The sequence below is a fragment of the Rhyacophila brunnea genome, unplaced genomic scaffold, assembly GCF_057557595.1.
Source record: "Rhyacophila brunnea isolate RB1 unplaced genomic scaffold, BYU_Rbru_1.0 scaffold_4, whole genome shotgun sequence".
In the NCBI taxonomy this organism is placed as follows: Eukaryota; Metazoa; Arthropoda; class Insecta; order Trichoptera; family Rhyacophilidae; genus Rhyacophila; species Rhyacophila brunnea.
In genome coordinates this window covers 33,228,254-33,254,154 of record NW_028233068.1, presented here as the reverse complement: position 1 = coordinate 33,254,154, position 25,901 = coordinate 33,228,254, and the positions used below count along the sequence as shown (strand labels likewise).

General features: G+C 32.9%; 2 protein-coding genes across 2 annotated transcripts; both read right to left on the bottom strand.

Annotated features, from left to right (window-relative positions):
• Positions 1-4,254: 4,254 nt before the first annotated feature.
• Positions 4,255-12,734, bottom strand: LOC147067280 (luciferin sulfotransferase-like). The gene is made up of 5 exons (XM_085954998.1): positions 12,521-12,734; positions 8,673-8,749; positions 7,571-7,765; positions 6,669-6,822; positions 4,255-4,616 (listed from the first exon to the last, which is right to left on the bottom strand). The coding sequence occupies exons 1-5, from the start codon at positions 12,732-12,734 to the stop codon at positions 4,255-4,257; spliced, it is 1,002 nt and encodes a 333-aa protein (XP_085811124.1).
• Positions 12,735-18,782: 6,048 nt separating this feature from the next.
• Positions 18,783-24,269, bottom strand: LOC147067279 (luciferin sulfotransferase-like). The gene is made up of 5 exons (XM_085953988.1): positions 23,920-24,269; positions 22,173-22,269; positions 21,573-21,753; positions 20,125-20,245; positions 18,783-19,332 (listed from the first exon to the last, which is right to left on the bottom strand). Exons 1-5 carry the CDS (start codon positions 24,119-24,121, stop codon positions 18,944-18,946), a joined length of 990 nt encoding a protein of 329 aa, XP_085810114.1. The 5' UTR covers positions 24,122-24,269; the 3' UTR covers positions 18,783-18,943.
• Positions 24,270-25,901: the final 1,632 nt, after the last annotated feature.

The window sequence follows — 25,901 nt, the reverse complement described above, 5'->3', positions numbered from 1 at the left end:
ACATATAGGTAGATGTGAAATAGAAAGAGTTTTGTATTAGAAGTCTTTTCTCGTTGTTTGTCAATAAAATAAATAGTACCTCTATAAATTTATCGTAAATAATAATATATCGAACAATAAATACACTGTTGTAAACCTGATAATTTGACACTGTTGTCTTGAATCGATGTATCAAAAACATTCGACCCACGCAATGTACATAAACCGTACCGTGAAATGATGTGAAATTAGACCAATGCTATTTTCAAAACCTTATGTAGGTACCTAATTAATGTACCTACCTAAGTACCTATCTAATTAATAAGTTTAGGGTCAAATTTTATAATTATTAATAGTCATCCCTACAGACTACATAAATTTACAATTATTGCATTATCTTAATTGTTTTTCAAGAAAATATTGTATTTTTGAAATATTAAAAAGATTCGATACCTTTCTATCGATTCTTCCAAATAATATCAATACATTGTTTCCGTAGATACCGATACCAAGTATTGATACTTTGCTGTTCGTTTTTGAACTTGAACGTAGCGCATTCTAGTGGCGAAATAATATAATAAGGGGAATATATATTCGCACAATTGAATAGACTGTTTTCACAAAGCGCTGACAACATTTAAAAAGATGTTCGTCACATCGGAAATGGATGATATTCACAAATCAACTACAACACTCAAATAATCGATTTGCACTAAGGAAAAAGTAGTCTTCACGTATCAATATACTATTGTAACCAATTAATCGTAAAAGAATACAAACACTATGAAAATTAGGTTTAATGATTTTAAACAATATTTTGGCAAAACATAAGTATGTATTAGGCACCTACTTTCAGATTCAAATAATACTATTAATACCTATTTAGAAAGTGACGTTAATTAAAACTTAGGTAATTGTGCCGCAGATGCCGTCATGAGCTTTTATGATTTTTTTTTACGAAAACAGTTTATTCCAGTAGACAATTTATTATAATAAATACCTTTTTCTGTCGGCACATAGGTTTTTCGATCCAATTTGTTAATTTAAAATTTGAAATGCTCATAGATTTTGATACTTCATTATCACAATCTAAGATTATATTATTAGGTACCTAATATTTGGTTGGGGTAGGTTAGGTTAGGTTAGGTTAGGTTAGGTCAGGTCAGGTTAGGTTGGGTTAGGTTAGGTTAAGTTGGGTTAGGTTAGGTTAAGTTATATTAGGTTAGATTACGTTAGAATAGGTTAGGTTAGGTTAAGTTCAAAAATGATACTTATACACTCTTATAACGGCATCTGCGCCACATTTACCAAAATTTATATCGATGAACCGAAAAAGATATACCTAGGTGGTGTTATTTGGTTGTAGATTGTAGACATCAAATAATATATGAACGACAGCAGCATGAATATACACATATTTATATTACTGCGTTAAACATTAATTATATTGACACCTAAGCATCATTTTTGCGATTGCCTTCTAATAAATTGTATTGCTGCTACAATTATTAGTTTGACATTTGTGAATTTCTACCTTTTCTTTGTGATGAACAATTTTACAAATGTGTGCAGTTGTCAAAATTGAGTGAATTTATATTTACAATGAGTGATTTATGATTTTTGTTTTGTGAAACAAACTATTTTATGTGATTTCATCTATTTATTTGTGAAATCATTTAATATATGTGAAAACTACTTTCCAAATGTTAAAGTTATTTTTTTTTTTGTGAATTTTGATTATTGCATTGTGCGATTAATTCCCACCCATATAATAATACTATTATTAGATTCTCATTGGTGTATTCTCCTATAAAATTTATGTTGGCGGGAACATTGAAATACCATAATTTATAATATTATTAAGTATGTACATAACAATATTATTATTACCTATCCTTAAATCTCTTGGATAGCACACTAATTTATTTAATCTAAACGCCACTTTGTTCATGCTTTGTTTTAACACTTTCACTTCGACATCTCTTGAATCGAGCATAAAGCCTCGTTGACACGGTCCAAGTACGATCCAAGTACACTTGGACTGAGTGCCATCCAAGCGCACTCGTATGCGACATCTTCATACTAATAATTATTCCTATCCAAGCTAACTTGGATGAGTAGGACGAAGTCCGAGTAGCTTGGATAGGAATAATTACTATGAAGGTGTCGCTTGGATGGCACTCGGTCCAACTGTACTTGGATCGTACTTGGACCGTGTTAATGCGGCTTAAGTTATTATTTAAGAAATTAATTGTCATTTTCAGATATACTTATATCATTTTCCAAGTCGTATTTCCTTTCCGACACCATTACTTCTTTAAGGTGATATCTTTACTCAGCCTTTCTACAAGAAGCACCTAGCGAAGAAATATGAAGCTTGCAATTTGAGACATTTTTTTGATACTTTACAATTTCAACTAATAAATATGTATCTGAAAACATTAAAAAGATTTTTTTTCATTTTAAGTCAAAGATAAACCTACGATTTTTGAAAAATGTTGTAAAATGTGAATTTTTTTTACGTCCCCATCTTATAACATATATTTTATGGTCATATTTATTATTAAAATTTTTATATAATTTTAAAATAATTATAGTTTTAATATTTTTTTATAATAATTTAAAAAAAACATCGATTTTTATAAAAATATAAATTTGAATTAAGTACTTTACTATTTATTATTTGGGGTGGGTGACAAAAATGCCTTATTGAAAGCCAGGGCTCGAAATGGACCGGAGCGCACCGGAGCGCCGTTCCTGTTCGTGAAATCGGTGAAATTATCGCTCCGTCTCGTGGAAAAAACAATTTTACCGAATGAGCTAGATAGGCCATATAATAGAAAATCTAATACACTTATTTTTATAAAAAACACATACAATTTGATAAATATGTGAATATCTTCAGAAAACTGTCGACCGCTCCGGTTCGTAAATTTTTCCATTTCGAGCGCTGTTGAAAGCAATTCGTCTACCTGCATTGGGTAAATTGCTGATTTAGTTTCGGCCATATGAATCACCTTGCCAAAAATCCTGAATAATAATAATTATTCTTTGCAGCGCAAGGCGGTGGTGATTCTGATGGATATTTTGTCGTAGATATTCATTGGAAAATGAGAACTGCGATTTATGGCCGCATATTTTGTAGTTTTCCCGTGAAAAATAAATGTCACAATATGCAACTGAACTTCTGAGCATATTATAATGCTGTAAAATTAAGCTCTGATAGTATACTTATCCTAACTTATATGATTGCAATCGCTGGACATGAAAGCCATGAATCAGTTTTATCTGTCACCGTTTATTATTTCGATTAGTGTGGAGATTTAATAATATAAATACTATCGACCGAGGGTACTTGATGGAATTTGAATTTTAAAATTTATCTAACCATTAGAATTGGAAGGATTAATATTTAACGCCCACGATAACCGAGTGGTTATAGTGGTCTTATAGAGTCGTGGATCCCGGGTCTGGAAAATTCACTCGTTATTACTACGCTTTATTAGCTCGTATTCTTGTTTGTCCAGAATAAATTTTTTCTTGTTTGTCCAAGATTTGTATTGGACGATTGAAGATTTTTAACTAACTTCCCAACTGTCTAGACATTTGAAACTTTCAGAATATATCAGAAGACGTCGACAATGCATTCTTTTAATACTTTTAGCCATTTTAAGCAGAATTGAATTCATTTTCAGTTAATTCTGTTTTGCATGGAAAGTTATTAGTGTTGGTTGCTAAGGGGCTCCTACCAACTAAATTATTAATATATACGTGCGTTACTATGGAAATAATATGTACTTAATGTAAAAATGACATTTTAGTAGGTATTCTCTATTTATTCAGTATTTCTATCAAATACCATAATAAGTTTTTATTAATACATAGAATTGTCAAGTTTATATGATTCAACAGAAAATTTATTAACGTGGTAAGTATATAAAAAGTTCTTTTTATCTTGTAATTATTTTTCAATGTGTATTTGGACCAGAGTATGTACCTAATAGATTGAGCAAGTGGCTAACATCGATTCCTCGTAAAAATAAAAATCTGTTAATTCAAGCTCCACTCCGCGGAGGCCAGTATGATATTCTTAAGACCGGACATGGTAAAAAAAGACAAATGTTTAAAATATTTATTTATTATAATATTAGAGATATTGTTATACTTTTTATAATAAAATGAATGCACGTAGTCCTCACCAACAACATAATATAATAATAAGAGCTAGTGCTACACACTGTACCTAAATAATAATAAAGCAATAATCAATTTACTTTAATCAAAATTGAGACCGGTTCCTTGAAGATTTTTTTCTGCCCAAATGTCAAATCTACTGGCGATATCTTCTGACATGAAATTTTTCCAATCTCCAATTTCACCCTTTCGAATAAATCTCAATTTTGTGTTCTCGAGGTATTCTTTCCCGCCGGTTTTCTCTATTATCGGTTCCAGGTTCACGGCCCGGTTCTTCTTCATATTGTTAAATGACAAATGTTCGCATAATGTCTCGATCTCACCATCCGTCAGTGTTTTTCCCAGGAAAGCTGCAGTCTTTCGAATGATCGCTGGCAGGTCTCTTTTCATCTCTTCAAATTTGATAAATAAAACGTTTGGATCATCTCTCCTCGACCAAAAACCTGTAAAACACGATACCCTTTATTCAACCAATGTCAATCGTTAGAGAAGTGATTGTAATTCATAATAATTATTATTGATTAAAATACATTTAAAAACTGCGAGGTCAATGCTAACGTCGTAAAGGTTAATCACGCGCTTTGCATGATTTTTGTCACAAAATCCATCTAGTAAATTTATGTGAACTCAATTTCATTGAAGAAAAATGCAACTATACAAAATGCCAGGGAGTTCGTGTAACAAACGTCCCAGAAACTAACTACTTTTCTATAAAATGGCATTGGTTATACAAATATATTAGGTTAGTATAGGTAACCAACATACACTGAAGTGCCACATAACTTTTTTTAATTAACATACTCCCCCCCTTCTTTCATTACCATAATGGCATAGTGACCATTAGCATTTGTGGAGTGAAAAAACACATTAAATGAATTATACTATAATTTTTGCATGTGGCTTCAATGGTTTAGATAATAATACAGATTTTCTCAATTCTACAATATTGAGACATTTACATTGACAGTTGTTTTCTAGACTTTAGCTAGGTATAGTCTAGAATCTAGATCAATGTGTCTTAACCTTTTTACATCCATGGACCACAAAAAAATCAAAAAAATGTTTTGCGGACCATCAACATTGGAATAAAATAAGTAATAAATGTTTACATTTACACTATTTTTTAAACAAGTGTCGAAATATAATACAACCCCACTTCAAATGTTGGGTTTCTAGGTAACCATTTTTAAACTGTAGAAAATTTTTACGGCCCACCCAAAAATCTTCGCGGACCACCGGTTAAGAAACTATGGTCTAGACCAGAGGTAGTCAACCTGGTCCCTATCGCTCACCAGTGGGCGTTCCAGCTTTCATGGTGGGCGGTAGGGGTTTTAAACAGTATCGATAGTGGTTGATATGAAAACCTATGGCAAAATAAAAAAATGCCTGTTTTAAACTTATCCAAATTGTATGTGGAAAATTATATTCAGTTTATTGAAACCTTTCCTACCTCATATCTTGTGGGATCAGATCTTAGTGCTGTTAATCATATGACCAAAGAAAGAAACGGCCTGAATATTTTTTCCGAAAGTGGAGACCTTCGTTTGTTTCTCGCAAAAATTGAGCCAGATATTTTATCCAGTATTTAGTTTCGTAGCATCAGCCGCCTCAGGGACCTCATTAATAATTTAATTAATTAAATGTAGTTTCATGAGGCTTTATGCTTCTATGAATGCAAAGTATAAAATAAAAAGATAGATTTAACTACAAAAAGTTGTTTTATAAAGATTTATTCTGCCAAGCTTGGCGAAAGTCTGGCATAAAGTATTAATTGGAAAGTAAATATTATTATATGCGTTAACTTGCTGTAACTCTGGTTTATAAATTTTATAAAGTAAATTTACTTCCCTGCTTATGAATCACCATTACTGTAGAACCGATGGGCGGTTAGAAAATTTCACTACTAACAGAGATACAAAAGTGGGCGGTAGGTATAAAAAGGTTGACTACCCCTGGTCCAGACTCTAGATCGTGCTACCGAGTGTTACGCGTGCCACGTGTTGCCAAACATTGACTAGACCTATACTAAGTAATGTTTTCATTTGACTTGGTAAAACAATAGCTTTGGGAGTTAGAACGAAGGCAGAGGATAACCACGATCATGCAATTGTACCCACACTACATTTAAGTACATACATCAATAATAATTTTATAATATTGATTCTTCACTGGGATTTGATTGCAGATCCTTCAGCATGATATTTTATTTTTATTTATTAAGGAAAACAAACAGTTACAAATATTACAAATATGTATAAAAATAGAAGTCTTTTTTTTAGAAAGTTCTTGAGAAAACAGATAAAATTATAATACAGCATTGTATGTAGTAAGGACATTACTATGAAACTGGGTAAGAATTTATATTTTACCCATCGGCACATATTATTATGTACAGTTTCATTAAATTTGATTCGCCTTTCTGCATCACTTTCTTATCTAAGCTTGTGTTAGTTTTTTTTTATTAAATCAGTACACACTAAATCATTTATTTTTACCTAAGATATGACTCCAAACAGGTCCGACTGGTACATTTCCTTGGAGGAATAATTCAGAAAATTCGTCAAAAGACCCCTTCATATTATGCACAAGTATACAGTAGTGATAAAATGACACACACATATCTTTTGGATTCCGTGCGGTATAAATGACCTAGAATTATAAAAAATATACATATTTACTTACTTGGGTAGAGAATATTTAACATTTAAAAAAGTAATAACTCCCTTGTGCTTCTATCTAGTCATGTTGAGAATAATAAACGGAACTTTTGGTTGGTATTGATTGTGTTGTGCTGGATGTTAAATTTGGTCTCTATTAATTCATTATTGGGCCAGTTATTCCAAAAAAATCAGAAGATACAGATAAAATTCATTAGGCATATAATTTTCAATCCCATGATTATGAGATCAATATTATATTTTCTTCAGTCCTGGGCCTGGAATACTGGTTATTAGGCGAAAACCATATTAAGTTATATTTTCATGATAAATTTAATAGTTAGATTTTGTATTCTAAAAAATATACTTGCGCCACCAGGATCGATACTTTTCGTAGCGTTCTGAGAAGGTAATCATTTTGTAATGTATTTTTTTCGATTTCATAATATTATATTTAAAAATACACGACTTTTCAAATACAATGACCTTTAACTTAATGTAGGTAACTTACTTACATATGAAGACTTATGCATACGCCCATGAAAACCAATAATAACATTTATCAATTTATTAACTTTTGACGAGATTGTGTCTTTTTTTTATTCTCATAAATATAAACGCGAAATGTAAAACGGAAGGTTATTTTCAAGTTGAAAATTCGAAGAACCATATTATTATTATGTATATATCCTATAAGTATATAATATTATATATTAATTATTAATCATGAAAATTTGTACCTTAGCCTTCACGCTATTATCTTCTCTGACTAGATCAGTAGGCAAGAGCCCCCAGGGGAGATGACTCCTTACGTATCTTGGATGTGGAATATCATGTTTCACCAAGTCGACTGAGGTTCCTTTGATGCTTTCGTTGTGCCATTCCTCGTGGTCTTCTGATAATACGGCGGTCAGTTCTAGGAGAGGGCATCGTATCTAAGAGAATTTACGATTTATAATAGTAATATGCAGGTCCAAATTATGTGGAGAGGCTCCTTTAGAAATTTAAATAATTCGAGTTTTCCCAATTTAATGAGTCACGTAAGTGCAACATTCTTATATAATAAGCCAATCATATATTAAATAAATACAGTGTACAATAATACGGATTTTCAAATATACTATGTAAGTAGTCTTTCGGTTGCTGTAAATTTTCCGTAAAACATGATGAACATATTACGCTATATATTAGCATAAGATTAGCCATCAAGAAAATTCAACTCTTTTCAGTGACGGCCAAAGGCCTTGAGAACAACAGCGAGTTTAGAGTTATAATAGTATTTTTAAATTACAAGGTGTCCTTAGGCAAAGTGTCGCCCTTAAACAGACTTAGAATGCTGTCCATTCTCATTTTTTGTTTCAAATTGTCTGCAAAATCGTTAGGTCATGTTAGGTCATCTTAAACAGACTAATATTCAAAAATCTTTAAATTGACATGCATAGCATTAGAGAATTTCCACGAAACCTACTCTCAAACAGTGTTGGTTTTAGGTACCTACATGGAGGTCTGTGCCGCTGACAGGTTTGGCGGCACTCTACTGAAAATATTACTTATGCGATAAACCGCCATTACAGTATGTACGAGTATTAAAATAGCTATTACAATATAATCGTTAGGTTATCATGATTTTTTATCCTTCAACTATTTTTTAAACTAATATGTCGATACTTTCTAATGAAGCAAAAGCGTCGTCTTCTCCATGGAAAACCGCAACTGCTCTCAAAAGTTGTAATATTTCTACCTATTCGTTCTTTCATTCGCCGCCTTTTTAATGTGTTGCCCCTGTGCATCGCATGACCTGTCTACCCCCACGGAACGCCACTGGTTTTATATTATATTTACCTGCTGCAAGCTTTTTGCTCCTTCATAATCCAGGTCATGACCGATCAGCCACACCATCTCTTGTGCCCATGTTGAACCTAAAACAAGGAAGATATCATTTATTTTTTAATCTTATTGAATTATGTACTTGTATGGGTACCAGTGGCGAAGGGTGGAGGTAGGCTGTTAAGATCCGCCATAAATAGTGCACATTAAACTTTTTCAGACATACATATTTGTTTTCATTGAAATAAGACTACAATTTACAGATAATGTTGGTTAGATTTTAAAAAATCAATTAAACCCTGAAAAACCAAGCCATAATAGATAATAGTCAAAAAATACACGTCTATCAATAAAATATCTAAAATTATGCAATTAAATCATACATAACTTTGAGCATTTTATAGATAGAATAATATTTTTTATTTATTATAGTTTGATTTACGCAGGACTTAATGAATTAAAAAAATGAACCAACAATATGTGTAATATGTAGTTTTAATCCAACGAAAACAAATAACTATGAGTGAAAAATTGTGCACAATTTTGTCGTATTGCCCAAATTAGACCAAATCTATTATGGTTTCGTTTAGGCAGGGTTTAATTGATTTTTAAAAACTAACTAACACCATCTGTAAATTGTAGTCTTAATTCAATAAAAACAAATAAATATGACTAACATAGCTTAGTGTGCACTATTTATAGCGAATCTTAACAGCCTACCTCCACCCTTCGCCACTGATGGGTACCAATGGTGGAGTCATCATCATTATCATCATCAGCCTGAATCTATACACTGCTGGATGAAGGCCTCTCCAAGTTAACTCCTTTTTTCTCGGTCCTGTGCGTTGCGTTGCCACGTACTTCCGCAGAACTTTATCATTTTCATCTATCCAGCGCCCTCTAGGTCTACCTTGCGGACGTTTTGTACCTCTTGGATACCACTGGATGACTAAATTTGTCCAACGATTGTGGTGGAGTAGAATGGGGTTTCTTGGGACGGTGATTCGTGACTTTTCAAGACGGAACGCGTTCTTAAATAGTTTCTTTATACCAGTTTTTTCTTCGGGCGTTTTAAACAATTTGATCAATGAAACTATTTACATCTATCTTGCATCGATTTAATGACAACACAGCTAGCCTTAGACTAACCTCCATCTTAAATTTTATTATTTGAAGTACCTAATCACAAAATAAATATTTCTGAATAGTATCTACATGCAGCGACATCCCTAGGCAAAGAGCCACACTTAGGCAGAATTAAAATGCCACCACCTTAGACAATTGAACGTGAAAAACATCAATGACCACACCACATCTTGAAACTATTGAAAAAAAATACAGCTCCATGGTTGTAAACTTCCTCAACCAGTCGACAACGATCAAGACATTCGATTACTATCCAGCCGTTTCAAGATTTTTTTGAGACCACAAGCAAGTTTATTTTTTTCTTGTAAAGATAATAAATATGGCCTATAGTTCCCTCTTCATTCGTATAAATGCTAATTCCGTCAATTTGAAAGAGAAATCACTATATTATAATATATATTTTCCTTATTTTTTGTTACTTCCCTTAGCCCACGACTAGAGTTGGGTATTTCCCGAAAAAATCTCAATCTCGAGATTCGGGATTTCCAGAAAACCGTTCTCGAGAATTCTCGAGATATCAGGAAATTTAAAAAAAAAACCTGTAAAAAGTCCTAAATCAGTGTAAAAACAGACAAACTCCATTTTTTTTATTTATGTAAGAAGACAAACAAATAGAAGTAGGAAAACAAAAATTATTCAAAACATTACTAATTATTAAAATAGAATTTCAAACTCTTTCAAAACTGTCAATCACTGCGTCTGACAATCGCGTACGCTTTTGAGACACAAAAATCCCTGATCTTGAAAAATCGCGCTCATTTTGAGTCGACGTTGGCTTAATTGTGTTAAATGCCCCAATCAGTCTTTGAACGTTTTGTGTTTTCTGTCCACTTTTTTCATATAGAAAAATCGTTTTTTCGATTCTCGGACCGATACCGAGACCGGATCTCGAGAAAAGATTCTCGAGATCCGGGATTTCCCAAAATGTTAAAAATTTCAATTCTCGAGATTCGGGATTCGCGATGGAAAATCTCGAAAATTTCTCGAGAATTCCCGAAACCCAACTCTACCCACGACCAACGGCCATGAGGTCTTCGCCAATAGGTATATAATCGCGAGTCCTACATATGGCGAACGCGTTTTGGCATTGGTGTCTTAAATTATTCTTCATACCATTTACCTCATTACTGAGGATGGTGATCATTGATCACTGATCGTACAGGCGTTGCCAATAATCTCCTTGCATCGAAAGTGATCCTGCGCTGATTGTGTTGCTTCAGTTGCTTTCTTGATTGTGTTCTTGATGTTACAGATGACGACGATAAAATGCTATCTAGCCATGGTGCCACAAAATATACCTAAATATAATAGAATACTGTAGCTAAATGGCAGGATTTTGCATAGGTACGTCACTGGGTAAGCGCCGACAACACAGAATCATTAACAATCATCGGTATAGTGAAAAATAATTGTAATACGAGGGTGGGTCAATAAGTCCTTAGAAAAGCCGACAGGTGGCGTGACTAGTACTGTAAGCGGTTTGTTTTCATGCAGCGGCACTACCGATTCAGTATGCTGCGAAGTTTCAATCAGATTGGTCGGGTTGTTGTGTGTTTCTCGTACATTTAAAAAAAAATTTGCTTGTTTACAAAAATGGAGAAAATTGAGTTTAGAGCTGTTATTAAACATTTTAATATAAAAGGGTTAACAGCAAAGGAAATAAAAAATGAGTTGGATTTAGTTCACGGCACATCTGCTCCTTCACTTGCAACTATTTATAACTGGTTAAATGAATTTAAACGTGGTCGTACATCAACAAAGGATGAACCACGCTCAGGACGTCCTGTAGAGGTGACTACACCAGAAATGATCAATAAAATCCACGATATGGTGTTAAGTGACCGAAGATTAAAGTTGAGTGAGATAATTGAGGTTACAGGGATCTTAAAAGGTAGCGTCATTTCTATTTTACATGACAAATTGGGCATGAAAAAAAATTCTGCAAGATGGGTGCCGCGTTTGCTCACAGTCGACAATAAACGCAATATGGTGGTGGCCTCTAAAGCCCTGTTGTCGCTCATGCAACGTAATCCGGATGAATTTTTTCGTCGCGTTGTGACTGTAGATGAAACATGGATACACCACTATACTCCCGAGACGAAAGAACAGTCAAAGCAGTGGATTGCGAAAGGCGAACCATGTCCAAAGAAGGCGAAAACCGTAAAATCAGCTGGTAAGGTTATGGCTACTGTATTTTGGGATGCACGTGGAATTATTTTCGTTGACTATTTGGAAAAAGGAAAAACAATAACAGGGGATTATTATGCATCTTTATTGGACCAGCTAAAAAACAAAACAAAAGAAAAACGGCCTCATTTAAACAGGAAAAAAATCCTCTTTCATCAGGACAATGCCCGTGTTCACACATGTTTACGATCAATGGCTAAAATTGAAGAATTGAAGTTCGAATTGGTCGACCACCCACCGTATTCGCCAGATTTAGCCCCCAGTGACTTTTTCCTTTTCCCAAACTTAAAAAAATGGCTAAGTGGACAACGTTTTTTTTTCAAATGAAGAAGTCATCGATCGGACAAATGCTTATTTTGAGGACCTTCCGAAAATTTATTTTTCTGACGGTTTAAAAAAATTGAGAAACGTCTAACCAAGTGTATTGAGCTCCAAGGAGATTATGTTGAGAAATAAAAAAAAATACAAAAATAAAAACTGTTTTAATGCTTTTTTCTAAGGAATTATTGACCCACCCTCGTATTACATACCTGTTCTTGGGTATGAACACAGCCAAACATCATTTTCCAATACTGGCAAATCTAGAATATCCTGTCCAACTTTTTCGAAGGCGTGCGGCAACAATACTTTTCCCGGGTTTATTTCAATCATACAGTTCTTTTTTTGAAATAGGCGATCCAATCTTTCCCCAGCGTCCCCCACAACATCGGCATACGTTAAATGCACTGCAGCCGGTGGCGACATTTTACAAATTCAAAAAGAAAAAATATGTTTTTTTATCCCAAAATGATTTTGATGGAAAATTCACAGTTCGTCATCTAGCATTAAAATATACAGCACGTGTAGATCGGTTAAGATTGTGGAAAATAGCACTTATTTATAAAATCAATGTTAATAATATTTATAGAACTTTTGAGAACGAACCAAAATGATATTGATTATTGAACCTTTCTTTACGGATATCAACCTACAAATGGCGCACGCAAACCTTGTTTACTATCGAAGTTGCATTTCACTGCATTTCTCTTCAAAGTGCAGCCAGTTATCCACTATAGTACCTACTTGTTATTATGCATTTCACTTTCAGTTTCTTACTTTGGCTTCGTGTTAAATGCATCATTTTAACAGAGCCGCAGTGTGTTCATAAAAAATACTTATCATCTTAATTAGTTCTTGCTTACCAATCCTACATTCATCATCATCATCAGCCGAGGTCTATCCTTATGGTGAATAAAGCCCTCCCCTAACACCATCCACCCTTCTCGGTTCGTAGTTCTTCGCTTCTACGTTCACCCACCGAACTTTATACGTCCGTCGATCCAACGGGTTTTAGGGCATCCCTGTTATCGTTTAGTGCCCCTTCTTACGATTGTATGACGGTGTTTACCCAGCGGCTGTCTACTCACTGAGCGACATGTTCACCCCGTTACCATTTCATCTGCTTGGCGACATGGATTATCACATCGCAGTACTCATGCATGTTGCCTTATCCATCGATTTCTTTTGTGACCTTTTCGCATTAAAACCAAATGCATTTTTCTATACCACATTGCAAGCACTCGAAATGGAAAAATTTACGAACCGGAGCGCTCGATAATTTTTCCTACAACATTTACATATTTACCTAATGTACCTAGTGCAGGCGGTCAAATTATTTTTTCCATGAGACGGAGCGATAATCTTGGCGAACTCATGAACCGTAGCTGCGTTTCTATTGTTCAATGAAATCAACATCGATATGATTAATTTAGTATTTTTATAAGTGGTTTTAACGATTAACTGGAGGCCCCATTTTAAATTTTCTGACGAATCAGTTGCATAATTCGTGTCAAAATTGCCGCTGTTTATATTGCAGTAACAGCATTTGACGATACTAATAGACACTTCCGACATATTTTGGGAGTTACGTACCTAAGTATAATATTATCTTAGTGATAATGCATGTATCAACGCATTTCTTGAGTTATATTATACCAGCATATTATAATATGGATATCTTGTGAGTCCGCCTCTGATGAGTTCCGGATTTTAATAGCAGCTTCGCTCGAATGATTCTGTAACGTCACGCCACGTAACTGCATGGTAAGTGCATTTATTTGAGTGCATACTGTCCATAGGAAGCACAAACTCCTTTCAAACATTTTTTTTACAAGAAAACTTTAAACGAAATCTGCTTGGCTATCAATGTTTCCATTTACCGTCAATGTATTGTAAAAAAAAGTTACAATGATAAATACACTGTACCTACATAATATTTAGGCGATGTTTAGTTTTTATAATGTATAATGAAATGTAACTATAAATAGTGTAATGTGAACATATAATGCCTAATGAAATAGTTGACTCTGAAAAAGAAATATTCTTTATTTTTAATATCATAAAAAATTACAAAACTCCATTTGTCGCATTTTGTTGCCTTTAGTAAATTTACAGTAGCACAGTTTTACTCCCCTTAATACGAAATATACCTATATTTTCTTTGACATGGTATGTAAACTTTATCACGGCGACCCTCGTATTGACATCTCAGTTTAAAAAAAATATATTCGAAGCATATAAAATCCTGACAACTATTATTGTATTATAATATTAAATTAATTATAATACCCACCGTAATACATAATATTCTAATGTCGGCTGCAATTCTCAGAAGATTAAAAAATAGAAAATAAATAATAAAATCGGTATACAGGCAGCACACCTTCTATCTTTGACCAATCGTATCGTACTTACCGAGGTTGTGTAGCCGTTCAAATTTCCATCTACCTACGCTTTCTGCCCTATACGTTTCCCTGCATTATGACTATTATGAGTTAGAGTAAATCCTACTCTTCATTGCGGAAAATATGGCTGAACTATGCAGATGTTATGCCCTTGATAATAGTGGCCCCAGGGAACTCAGAAATAATGAGAACTGAAATACCTAACGGGTGTGGAGTAGCAGGCAACCGATCTCGAGTGTGGAAAAATATGGGATAAACTTAAACATGGTTGTAGAATACGCTTGTCCTTCGTTCTGACAATTGCTCTCTGTTTATCCACTGGCGCTCATTCACACATTCAAAACCCTGCGTCAAAATGTTGTTTAGGGTATAACCTGTAGGAATTCTATTTATTAATCTGTTTTGTAAGTGCCCCTAAAGCACAAAGTCACATTCCAGGTCTGAGATGAATAAAGACGGTGATTGAAACATTGTAACAAAACTAAGTTAACCTTCCTTAAGGGGGGACATGCTCGTCGAAGGTCAAAATTGAGTTTTTATTGTATTTTCAAACCATGATCCTGGACACTCCTTAAACGTTGTAGATAATCTATTTATATAATTTTGAAGCCTTATTATCCTTTATAATTATTTTAAACATTTTATGACTGCATAAAGTATTTTTGTTACATAAAATAGTATTCTTTTAAACCTCTCGCTCTAATGTTTTAGAATATAGTCATATTTCGGTACATAACTGTGCAGTGGTGTTAAGATTTTTTACATTTATTAATTTTTAAACGCATTTATAAAACCATTAGTATAATTTATTACGAGATAATTTTTGTAAAATATTCACGATAAAAAATTATTTTGATAATCTCTGTGATCCCAAATTTGACAAGAATTAGGCATTTTATTATTCAAGAAATCGGCAAGATTAACACATTTGAAGACGATTTTAAAGATACTTATTATAAGCTATGTCTTTGACCATTCAAGTGTGATAAACATCTTATGAATAGTGATTGCTTTATAATAATTATTGACCTAAGAATAAGGTAGTGTTTTTTTGAAATACGCCATTTCTTTTGTCATTCCCCAGTGGTTAAGCTACAACATACGGCCGTAGCCATAAATTGACAAACTATAATTGAAGTAGGGAGTAAAATGATATTAACGCGCGTGTTTGAACATGTACCGTTTAAAAAAAAAATTAAAAAAAATCGGTTAGGTACATGTTCAAACACGCGCGTTAACATAATTTTACTCCCTACTTTAATTATAGTTCGTCATTTTATGGCTACGGCCGTATGTTGTAGCTTAACCACTAGGAAATGACAAAAGAAATGGCGTATTTCAAAAAAACACCACCTTATTCTTAGGTCAATAATTATTATAAAGCAATTATTATTCATAAGATTTTTATCACACTTGAATGGTCAAAGACATAGCTTATAATAAGTATCTTTAGAATTGTCTTCAAATGTGTTAATCTTGCCGATTTCTTGAATAATAAAATGCCTAATTCTTGTCAAATTTGGGATCACAGAGATTATCAAAATAATTTTTTATCGTGAATATTTTACAAAAATTATCTCGTAATAAATTATACTAATGGTTTTATAAATGCGTTTAAAAATTAATAAATGTAAAAAATCTTAACACCACTGCACAGTTCTGTACCGAAATATCACTATATTCTAAAACATTAGAGCGAGAGGTTTAAAAGAATACTATTTTATGTAACAAAAATACTTTATGCAGTCATCAAATGTGTAAAATAACTATAAAGGATAATAAGGCTTTAAAATTATATAAATAGATTATCTACAACGTTTAAGGAGTGTCCAGGATCATGGTTTGAAAATACAACAAAAACTCAATTTTGACCTTCGACGAGCATGTCCCCCCTTAAGAAGTCTAGACACAAAAATGTTTTACGTAATGAAATTATAATATTATATTATATAATGTGAATTATATTATTATTTTCAATGGTATACCTAATCGTTATATACCTACTGAATATTTTTATAATTAACAACACACTACTAATAATTATGTTTTTGACATTGAGAGCTCTAAATGTCATAAGGATAATGTTAATGAAAAATGATTTTATTTATATAATACTGAAAAAAACTTGGAGAGCCATTCGTAAAACTTGTTTTCACGCGAAAATACAAGTGAAACCCCTTTCGAAATCATTTAGATGGGTAGGTACTGCAAACGAATGGAATCCGAAAGTCGGGCTTGTCATTATAATAATAGTATCATGTTATAAATTATAAACATCTCCTCATTGACGAAGACTCCTTACCAAGGAGTCTTAGGTAGGAATATAGTTACTTGAACGAGAGATTATACAATGCTATTAGAGGCATCTAGCAATAGAACATAAACGTACAATTTACTGTTAATTTACATTGTAAACAATTATCCAATATGTTATAAAATGCGTGTTCGTTGTTGTCTCCTTTTATTATTGTCTTTATATTATTATGACAAGGCTGTCCTATGCCCAGGATGGCCGAGCGGCAATCGTGTCGGCTTATTATATTGTCATGTGTCCCAGGTTCGAATCCTGGGTCTGTCAAAAACACTTATTGTTTTTCAACGTGTGTTTGGAGTCAGAGTATGGACCTAATAGGTTGAGAAAACTTCTAACACATCCGTTTCCCGTAAAAACAAAAAATCTATTAACACAAACCCCATTCTGTCGAGGCCCATCATAATATACTACGTTCTTCTTGGGGTTGGAAAATAAGTCTTGTAGTTTAAAATATAATTTAATAAGCTCTTTCCGAGTGAACGTGTATGTTATTATTCATATTTTTAGTATGTTTTATAAAGATCGATTTTTCCAAAGAATAAAATTGTGTATACCTTCTAATCTACTTTCAGTGTGGCCGGTCACAAACTAATATACACAATACTACATAATAATTACAAGATAAAAAGAACTTTTTGTATACAACGTTTTTAAATTTTCTGTTGAATCATATAAACTTGACTTGATTTGACTAGCTTAAACGATCAAAAAAATGTACTTGATAGAAATACTGAATAATGAAATGTCATTCCATATTGATTTCCATAGTGACGCACGTATATATTATTAATAATTTAGTTACTAGGGCCCCTTAGCAAACAATAATGGTATCGAAATAACTTTTCATACAAAACAGAATTAACTAAAAATGAATTCAATTCTACTTAAAGATGGCTAAAAGTATTAAAAAATGCATTGTCATCGTGTTCTGATATATATTCTAAAAGTTTCAAATGTCTAGCTAGTCGGGAAGTTAGTTAAAAATCGATTGCAAGATTTGTACCGGACAAACAACCACCGGAGAAATAAGAATACGACATAAGAAAAACGTTGTAAAATGGTGAACGTGTAGGTACATATATTTTCATAATTATTAATTTTGTTAGTAGGTAGTACCTAGGTACGCGTTAATTTTAAAGCTCTCGTTTTTATTCGCGTCTAAACGTAAATGACATGAATTGCTGTAATATATATTTAATTCCCGTCATATTTCCACAATATTAATTTTACTGTATCACAGATCAAGGTTTTGAAGTATTCAGTATCATTGAATATGTTTTTATATTATTTTGTCGCATGTTAGTCGTATAAAATTAAGATTATTTATAAATTATCATATCAATGACATTTTTCTCAAAATTCTAAAGGCCCTGTAAATATTCAACAAAATATATTTTGAGAGAAGATTAATAATTCTGCCCCCATTAATAAATTACCATTTTTATTCAAGAAATACTACCTACCTAGCTATCTCATCACAAGCGTATGAAAGCATTGGAGCCCAGATATAACTTAATTTTTTTATAATAATGTCATTCATCTAAGTCACACTTTAACAAACAGCATAGCATAGAAAAGCGTGACGTACGCAGGTGTTTACTCACATACAATAATATTTAAAATATTATAATCAAGGGTTACCAAACTCTCTTACTTGTGCAAATGCTTTCGTACAATAAAACCCTATTGAAAAATGTAGTCAACTAGATACATTTAGGTTTCTAGCAGGTATTTATAGCAGATAGTCAATACGTATAATACGCCAGATGAACATTAAAAATTTGCATATTTATTAATTACATAGTTTCGAATTCTGACCTCAAAATATAACGTATTCGGTGACATTGGTTATGCTCAATAACATTATGCATAATAGACAATATGTAAATGAAATAAAATGCTATAATTATATAATACTAATAATTGTATTCAGATCCTTTCAAGTATTCTTGACTCCATTTATCAGCCAACTCAATTTGGTCTGGAGAGAGGTGAGCTTTAAAATCTCCGACCTTTCCAGATCTCATGAAATTCCCTTCGGCCGTTATTAGACCAAACTTCCTGTTCATCTCGGAAATTGGTTCATAATTAACGGACGGATTGTTTTTCATGTTTTCAAAGCTGAGATGTTTGCATAGTTCTTTCTTCTGATTTGCGGTGAGGGTCTTTCCCAAGAACTTTGCAACTTTATCGACCACCGATGGAAGATCTGCTTTCATCTCCTCGTAGTGTAGGAATAGCATATTTTTCTGGTGACGCTTCTCCCAGAAACCTAAGACATGAGGCCAAAATGGAGCATAGCAAACTGTAATTAAAAATTAACAGTTTATATTATTAACAGAAATAACATTCAAAATTTTAAAACTTTTTGAGCATCAGTTGAAAATATCTGAACACATCAAATATATCCGGTTTTTACGTTTCTCTAACGTTGATACGTTTCCATAATATTAAAAAAAATCCTTATTACTTCAAATAATGTAGTAGGTAGTACAGCAGTAGTAATAGTGATGCAGTTAGAAATATTGAGCTGCATTTGCAGGTAAGAAATCTCTCCACATAGCCCGTGTTTCTAAACTTAAGATTTACAATTCCCCCCACGTGACTTTATAAAATATGCACACAAAATTAATTATGCACAGAGTTTTTTTATAATTTTAAGAATAACACTTATAATTAATTAAGTAACATTTAAATAATTAATTAATTGTTAGTTTAGCTGTATTAATTATGGCTATATTCCGATCGAATTATAGCACCTGTCAAATTTGGAACTTTTGATATAATTACTTATTGATATTGTAAAATAAACAGTTCATATTGGAACATAATGAATTTTCAAGGGTGCGCGCTTGAACATTTTATAAAATAATAACATTTATATAAGTAAATATCAGACGATAAAATTTACTTACGGAATAATTTATTATCAGTTTTAATTCGTACATCAGGAATATGGAAATATTAAACGGTTTTAGATTTAAGGCCATTTTAAACGAAAATAAATTTTATATCCAAAAAATTAAATCTCCCCGAGATGAGATGGCTAGGGAAGTCAGTGACAAATTATTTTTGAAGAAAACATAAATGTGTTTACCTCGTCCTCCAATGAACAGGTTAAAAAAATCAGCAAATGTTCCCTTATAACCCTCCATAAGCACACAGTGATGATAATATGAAACCAAACAATCTTTTACATCTCGACATGTGTAGATTATCTGAAAATAAGGTAATGAGGTAACTATTAATTAACATAATTATTTTCAATTGTATATAAATTCTGTTCAATATCATGTAAGTAGTACTTTTATTTACATTTCTTTCGAATATGTACATGCAGGTTTTATAACGTAGTCAGAGACCGCGGATATTTTATAAACGACATAGGCGAAAAACGTAAAACGTTGTAAAATTTAATAATAATTAATCATTATCATCCGAGGCATCCTTACTATAGTGCAGGGTTTGTCAAACTATGTTCCGCGACCATTTGGAAAGGTTTTATACACTGCAACACATTTAAAGATCTTCTACTAAGTAGAAGTAAAATAAGTAAAACTAAAATAATTAAATAATCTACTTCATATTGAAAGGCGAGTGATGATCAATCTCCACTGATGTTTATGACGTCAAGTATCTAGATAGATCATGGCTCCCACAAGGGGGGGCTGACAGGCCTCTAGCCTGGGGGCTTGGGCTTACGGGGGGCCCGGCGTGAAAGATCGATCAGCCAAGTGAGATAAACACACATCACAACATGCACTAACACATGGACCATCTTTTCTCACACCGTGTGCAATAAAAAGATAGGGTATATTGTTTTTAACTGACCGGCTGACAAGTCTTGTCAGTTTAACGACAGTTGCCAAAATTGGCAGAACGGTTAGCTGCGCTTGTAAATAACCTACAAAATAAACTAAGTGTTCCGTTAAAATTTCCGGGTTTGCGAAATGTTCAATTGCAGAAAAAGTTTGGGAAACCCTGCTATAGTGGGTCAAATTCAAAGTATCAGCACTTATTGTAACAATCACAATAAAATGTTTGTAATTGTTGCAATAAATGCTATATTTTAACAGCACCTCTCTTGCTGCTGTTAAAATTTAGCACTTATTGCAACAATTATAAACATCGTATTGTAATTGTTACAATAAGTGCTAATACTTTGATACAAACCTACCCTACGTTTGATAATATTTATCACTTTATCACTTTAGTGGTCGATACGTATAGAATAGACCCACAGGTAGCGCTACGAAACTGTGAATTTTGATCGTAGTGCTAGTTATTGCTCATACTTCTAATACAATAATATTATGGTAGGTAAATTTTATTGTTTGTAAAAAATGATTGTTTCGTATTGAAAAACAGTGGTAGGCAAAACGTTTAATAAAATTAACGAAATATGTAATCGAATATTATCTTCATTTACTGCGTGCAGTTCGAAAAAGCAAGGACACGGTTATTAATAATAATACAAAACTGTCATATAGGTACCTACTATTGTTTCGTCCGTTTTGGAAAATTATATAAGTAATACCTAGTTACCTTGGGACGTTCAGAATTATTCCATATCTGTTCGGGTAAAAGAGAAAATGGAAGATGTGTCTTAATAAATCGTGGGCCATCCATATTGTCAATATACTCGACAGAATTCGACACAAATTTGGGAACTTCAAAGCCCGGAATTTTCTGTGATAATTTGCGGTAATCAAACAACGGTGTATGCCTGGAAAATAAAATATATTATTTATTTATCTAGATCGGATGACGAGGCGGTTGCTTCGCAGAAAATACCAACATTTTATAAAAATATGCGTATTTTTCGTAATCTAAGTGTAAAACCGCTCAAACTCTATTCAGGAAGCTGCTGTAGGGTGACATATCATGGTAGAAAAAGTATTTTTATATGAACATGTAGTTGAAATGCGGATAATAATAAAATTTACGGACAGGCAGAACATATCTGCAGACCGGCGGCTGGGAAACTAATACCTAGACCATATTATTTGCTGAAAATTTGAGAAAATCCATTTTATGAGACATTTTTTCATTGTATTGTTGAAAATACAAACATTACAAATGTAATTTAGTTTATAATGGTTGAGATTTTTTCGCAAGTAGGTAAGAACGTAAAGTATATCTTACTCTAAAAAGGGAAATCTCTCAGGTAATGGAATTTGAGCTTTTTCGTAATCCAAATCATTAGCTATCAACCAAACCATTTCTTGGGTCCACGTTGTTCCTAAAATAGGTCAAGAAATCATAATATTATGTAAAATAATAATATAAATTATAGTTGTTCAAATGAAAAGTAAATGACATTAAGTAGTTCTTAGCACCAATAACCTTACAAACCAAGCACTCCGATGATATAGATTTATTTAAAAATATTATTTTTGTGTATATTGTATTTTGTTGTGAATAATGTTTTCAAATCAAACTACGACCCCCTAACCATTTTCAGGTTTCGATAAAGCTAAGCAGGTATAACAGGTAGTAACGTCCCGCGGTGGTAGGCAAGACAGGCGTTGCATAGGGGCGGCACATTATAAAGGGCGACGGCGAATGAAAGAACGAATACAAATATTAAAACTTTTGAGAGCATTGACGGGTTTTCATGATGCAAACGATGCTATTGCTTCATACATATCTACATTTTAGTTTACAAAATAATCAAAGCATAAAAAATCTTGATATCATAACTATCGTATTGCTATAGTCATTGTAATAATTTATTACATATTGTACCTAATGGTGGTTTATCGCTTAGACAACAATTTCATAGGGATTCGTCCAAACCTGTCAGCGCCACAAACCTGTTTTAGAGTAGGTTTCTTGGAAATGCTATAATTTTCAGTAGGTGGTGCGTCAATTTTTTTTTGTTATATTTGACTGTTTAAGATATTAAAAAATAAATAATAAAATTGTTAATTATGTATGTACCAAACGAATATGCAAATTTATTATTTGAAAGTAAAAATGAAAGGGGACTGCACTCTTAAGTCTCCTTAAGGGTGGCAGTTTTCCTAGGGACGTCACTGGCAACAACGAAGAGGGCTCTCAATTGGAACTGACAATGGGATGGTAAATATTATAATTACATATTGTAGACGAGTTACACTTGCTACACATAATAAAAGACAAATTAGATTTTTGACATGAAACATCTTTCGTTTCGGTATACAAAAAGGGGTCACCTGGGCGCTCGCGGTATCAAGCTTTCGCGTTACCTGGTCACAGTGCTCTACGCCTACTTCAACTAAAGCAGTGAACGATACATGTTTTGAAAAAAAGGAATATGCCTATATGTACACGTAAACAAGAATCAACGAAAAATCTTTAAAACTGAATAATAGCGGCCATGACAAAATTACATTTATGATTTTCACACACCGGCGATTTTTTTTTATCACCACTTGGTATTGTACAGGTCTTTCATCAATTTAGATTAATCAATGTTGTTTTCTAAATATTTTGCAGTCTACAAATGCTTCTCGATGTTTTATCAAGTTGAAATGTAGGTACATATTAAAAAACATTTCAGATCAATAAAATTATCAAACAAGATTGATTGTCGAATTTGACACAAGATTTGAGTATGTAAAATTTTATATATTGAATAGGTATATGTACATACTTTGAAAACATCTCATGCATATACAAAAATCGTCGTAATTTAATAAGATGCCTGTAGCTTAATTGGAAAATTATACTAGCGCGAATCCAGCAGATACAGATTCAAATCACGTCGGGTGTCGTATTTTTTTCTGCAAAATATTTTTTTCTAGTGTGTATATTACCTATGCATAAGATGTTTTCAAATTATGTATATTCAACTTTCCCACGCGTGTTTATTAAATTGCACTGCGAGTAATTAAAGTGAACTATTTACCGCATTTGGGAAAACTGCATATCCACACGTCATCTTCCCGAACTTTCATGTCTCTTATTTTATCACCGAACTCTTTAAAATATTCCGGCACAATGGAATCGGCAACGGAGACATATCCAGAGCGAAATGACGTCACAAATTCTTTATTCAAAATTTTCCCAAGATCGTCACTGACATTTTCATAAACCAGGCGGTCTGTCATTATATTTTATAAACGTATAATCCTTATTATTTCAAAGATTTGGAGATGCCTTAATCGAAAAAAAATTACACAATTTGGAAGTTTAAAATAAAATTTTGATTCTTTTAGGACTTTCAAATCATCAGATCTTGGAAAACTATTGTAAATGAATTGGTGTTAGATTATTGATACTTTTATATACAGGAAGACCGAAGGTCGACATAAAGTACATTGTAAATACCTAGGTACTTAATTGATGACAAAAAATGTGGTAAGAAAAATATCTAGACCACAATAAGGTAAACAGTAAAAAATGATGTAAAAAAGTCTAACATTTGCGCCAACTATGTACCTAGGTACTACGTAGGTACTGCGATATTGATGTTTAGGTGAGTATAAGAAACTGCTCATTTTTGTACCTAATATGTGAAATTGTATTAGTATCCACAACAACACTATGTACTTGCTTCCTGAAATAATTATATGTACATATGATGCTCATTAAAATGTCAAATTTAATATTAGGTAGATACTTACATGTTTTATTCGGGGAAAGCATAAATAATGGGAAGTACGTTATCTTATGGATTTGATTATAAGAAGGTACGATTCTTGAGTGTCGAGAAATATTTACGTCTGTATTATAATATGCATTAAAGTTTGTCATGTAAACGCAACACGCATTCAACATTGGTAATATTTGAGGACATTCAGGTGCTTTGTATTTCTTGTATTTATTGACTTGTACCTCATTATTCATAAACCAAAACTGTCGTCAAAGTCTTTTTTGCATATTTATCAACTTATACAATAATGAGATTACTTCATAAACAGGTGAATGTCGTTGATAATAATGAATCTACATGCATTGCAATGAGGTGCATAATGTAAATTCACGAATATTATATTGTCTTCAACGTACCTAACATAATATTCTGTTTACGTGTCCAATTGAGATTTTTTTGGAGGCTGAGGCACAAGTTAAGGTTAGGGGTTCCAGTGGCTTCATAAATAAGTAATGTGTCCCCTATTTCCAGTAACTAAGACAGTCGTTTTTGATTTTGTAAACTGCTATTTTGCATGATCCAACAATGAATGCTAGGGTTATTTTTTTAAAGATGGTATATTGTATCAATTTATCATATCTACGAGTCCCTATGTGGGTACCTACATGGTCATTTATATATTGTATGTACTCTTTAGACTTCGATGCCGCTGTGACAAGTGAGTCAGTCCATCAGAGGCAGCGCTCGAAATGGAAAAGTTTACGAACCAAAGCGCTCGACAATATTCTGAAGATATTTACATAGTTATCTAATTGTATGTGTACCTATTTTATAAAAATAAGTTTGTTCGATTTTATATTATAATATGGCCTATCTAGCTCAGACGGTCAAAATATTTTTTCCACGAGACGGAGCAATAATTTTACCGATTTCACAAACCAGAACGGCGCTCCGGTACATTTCGAGCCCTGCAGAGGAGTATAGAGGTAGAAAAACGACATTCACCTTTTGTAAATGCATAATGTTATTTATAAAGCACATACAGCATCATCCTAATTTTTGAGTCTACAACCCTTTCCTCCAGAATCTTTCTCCATCGCGGACAAGCACATCGAGCACGACAGAGCAACATCTGATTCTCCCTATCGTGCGCAGTCCAGCCATCGCAAAATTGGTCGCCCGCGTCGTCCGTTGCTCTCAGTGGTGTGTAAATAATGTAGTCAGTAGCATTTTTTCACGATGTAGAATGTAGATAGTACAATAATCTTAAAAAGATGCGTATTTTCCACAATCTG